Raw genomic sequence first — 2,908 nt, forward strand, 5'->3', positions numbered from 1 at the left:
TTATTTGCAGACTTTAGCGAGTACTTCGACCTTCAACTCACGAAATGGATGAAGGTGAAAAAGACACAAGCATTTTTTTCTTGTCTGAGAAAAAGCTCTTTCTCTCTCTCGCCGATTCTAAAATTCTGTCTCTTTATCTCTATTCCTCTTACAGACTCTCTTCTTGATCTGTCTGCTTTTCTCTCTCTCTCTCTAATTTCTCTCTAATAGCAAGAGCTTTTAGCAACTCTCGCGTAATAAAAAAGAAGTTGCAGTAGGTTTGTTTCAGCATCTGAAGGTTTCCCTTGTAACCAAAATTAGTAAGTTCTGATTCCTTATCCACGGAGAAATTTTCATTTTTGATGCACAAATAGTGAAAACCGAGGCTCAATCTCATTTTAGATCAGTTTGCAGACTCCATTAGATATTGTATTTCCTTAGATATCTCAAGAGGTCTAGGACTACTTACCCAGGTGCAAGTGTGGTAATTTCCTCTTTAGTTTTGCAGTGTGTCACGTGTGAAAGCATAACGCTGTACAGGGGGGTAAGCTATAACATAAACCATGCATTCAGTTAATAATGATATTGACAAATGATTAAAGTAACGCTAAAGTTCATATCCATACCAGGATGATACGTGAGACTAATTTTCACAACCGCATATGAATTACAAAACTGTAGTCTTCGGAAATATCCTGAACAACGATAGCAATCATCGCCATAATCAGATCTTTTATGACGTATGATTTCGTACCAACACTACTAAAAAACACATAATTAAGTGACTCGTTTGATCCAGTGTGCGAACTACTCCAGAATCTACTCAGTGTTTCTGTTTTATAACGGACTTAACAGCTGGCCAAGGACAGGCTCTTGTACTCCCAACGGCTGCTGGTGATCCCGTACGAGGAGCTGCAGGAGGACCCGATGGCGCAGGTGCGGAGGGCGCTCGCGTTCCTGGGCGTTCCGGCGGACGAGGGGCGCCTCGCTTGCCTCCGACGCCACACAGAGGGGCTCATGCTGGGGCTACAGAGACAAGCAAGTATTTGTTTCATTTTTTTCTTTGTTTTCATGTGAGAGAGAAAAGAGTGGAGATAAGTATTCCAAATTATATGTCATGTCAACTGATAAGTTTATTCGGGTTAAAATGATGCATTGCTTTAGTGAATGAGTAAATAAATAAATAAATAGAGATTTTGATGTCATTCGGCATATATATGAAATAAAAATGATTTGCATGTTTGCATGAGCATTAAAAGCATGAGTATTAGAACACTCAAATTGTACATCAAGGATAGAGTAGAGAGTAGAGAGTAGAGGAGAGAGAGAGAGAGAGAGAGAGAGAGAGAGAGAGAGAGAGAGAGAGAGAGAGAGAGAGAGAGAGAGAGAGAGGAGGGGAGAGAGGGAGAGAGAGAGAGAGAAATAGATAGATAAATAGATAGATAAACAAAGAGGGAGAGATGAGGAAACAAAGTGTGAGAGGAATGGGGAGAGTGAACGTAAGAGCAAGTTCTGTCCCATTCTCTATCATTTTCATGTTGAACTTCCCTTTCCTCGCAGGTTGACCCATACACATCCGAGGAGAAAGCAGCGATGGCGAAAGCTGTGGCAGAAGTTTCTGAACTACTTCGCGAACGAAACTTGCCTCCGCTGCCTGCCTATGATTTGATACATGAATAAATATACAAATAGATATATACCTGTGCATGTATCTACGTACCCATCTCTCTATATATACATTTGTCAATCTGTTTATCTATAAATGTCTATCTTTCTCTTTCTCTTTCTTCTCTCTCTCTCTCTCTCTCTCTCTCTCTCTCTCTCTCTCTCTCTCTCTTCTTATATATATATATATATATATATATATATATATATATATATATGTGTGTGTGTGTGTGTGTGTGTGTGTGTGTGTGTGAGAGAGAGAGAGAGAGAGAGAGAGGAGAGAGAGAGAGAGAGAGAGAGAGAGAGAGAGAGAGAGAGAAAGAGAGAATAAGTATATATATATATATATATATATATATATATATATATATATATTATATACTTCAGAAATTCTGATTTGGGTCGTGCCGACGAAATGAGTAACCAAATCTTCATACTGTTATGTTTTTATTTGTATCAGAAATATTTCAGGCCAATATAGCATTGAAACACGAACATGAAAATCTATGTGCAGAAAATTAGAGTTTTGTCAAACACGAAATATTTGGCTAACAAAATGAACATGTGGTGCATTAGGCATCGTATTCGATTGGTTAGATGTGAGTACCTCCGAGCAAATGGACTCTCCCCCTTTACAAACAAGCAGTTGCTTTTTACAAAGGCCAACAATCATCGAACAATAGTTAAACATTTTTTTGCTCTTTACCAGGTGTGTGTTTGCGTTCGTAGCTGTGTAAATATAAATGTGCACAATATACCTCGCTTGCTAACGTAAAAGGATTGGTAACATAATCTAATTCCCTTAACTCTATACGTCACTCCTTCATTACTCTTTTCAAAATATATCATGGCGTTTATTAGAGTTTCATACACTTGTCCTCGCCGGCCATATCCTGTTAGTTTCACGCACAGCATTTAAAGCACCGCCAGCTTTTCATAAAACAACCGGCAAATACATATTAGATTGTCCGTAATTAATGCTGGTATAATTAAGTATCTCAAAGTTATGTCTGTACACAGCATGCACATACATATTTGTATTAGTTTGAAATTAGATGAAATCCAGCTATGCACTGTTTACGTGTCTTAAGTACCAGATAAGTGGAAAATTGGGTATGGCAGGGTGGTTTATGCATGCAGCCCGATGTTACCAGTAGAATAAAAGGGGTCCGCATCCCGGTGTCTCTGGTGGATCCTGTTGCTTGGTGTCGCTGGATCCACAGAGACACGGTTGATTTCGAAATGCCTGATCTTGATATTTCGG

General features: G+C 39.0%; 1 protein-coding gene across 1 annotated transcript in view; it reads left to right on the top strand.

The window, feature by feature from the left end:
- Window positions 1-1,659, top strand: part of LOC119575998 (WSC domain-containing protein 1-like) — a 13,912-nt gene extending 12,253 nt beyond the window's left edge. The window contains exons 7-9 of the mRNA XM_037923529.1: window positions 11-54; window positions 835-1,017; window positions 1,540-1,659. Of these exons, the coding sequence (XP_037779457.1) occupies window positions 11-54; window positions 835-1,017; window positions 1,540-1,659 (347 nt within the window). The remainder of the gene's footprint in view (window positions 1-10; window positions 55-834; window positions 1,018-1,539) is intronic.
- The last annotated feature ends 1,249 nt before the right edge of the window (window positions 1,660-2,908 follow it).

Source organism: Penaeus monodon, chromosome 1 (genome assembly GCF_015228065.2).
Source record: "Penaeus monodon isolate SGIC_2016 chromosome 1, NSTDA_Pmon_1, whole genome shotgun sequence".
Taxonomy (NCBI): domain Eukaryota; kingdom Metazoa; phylum Arthropoda; class Malacostraca; order Decapoda; family Penaeidae; genus Penaeus; species Penaeus monodon.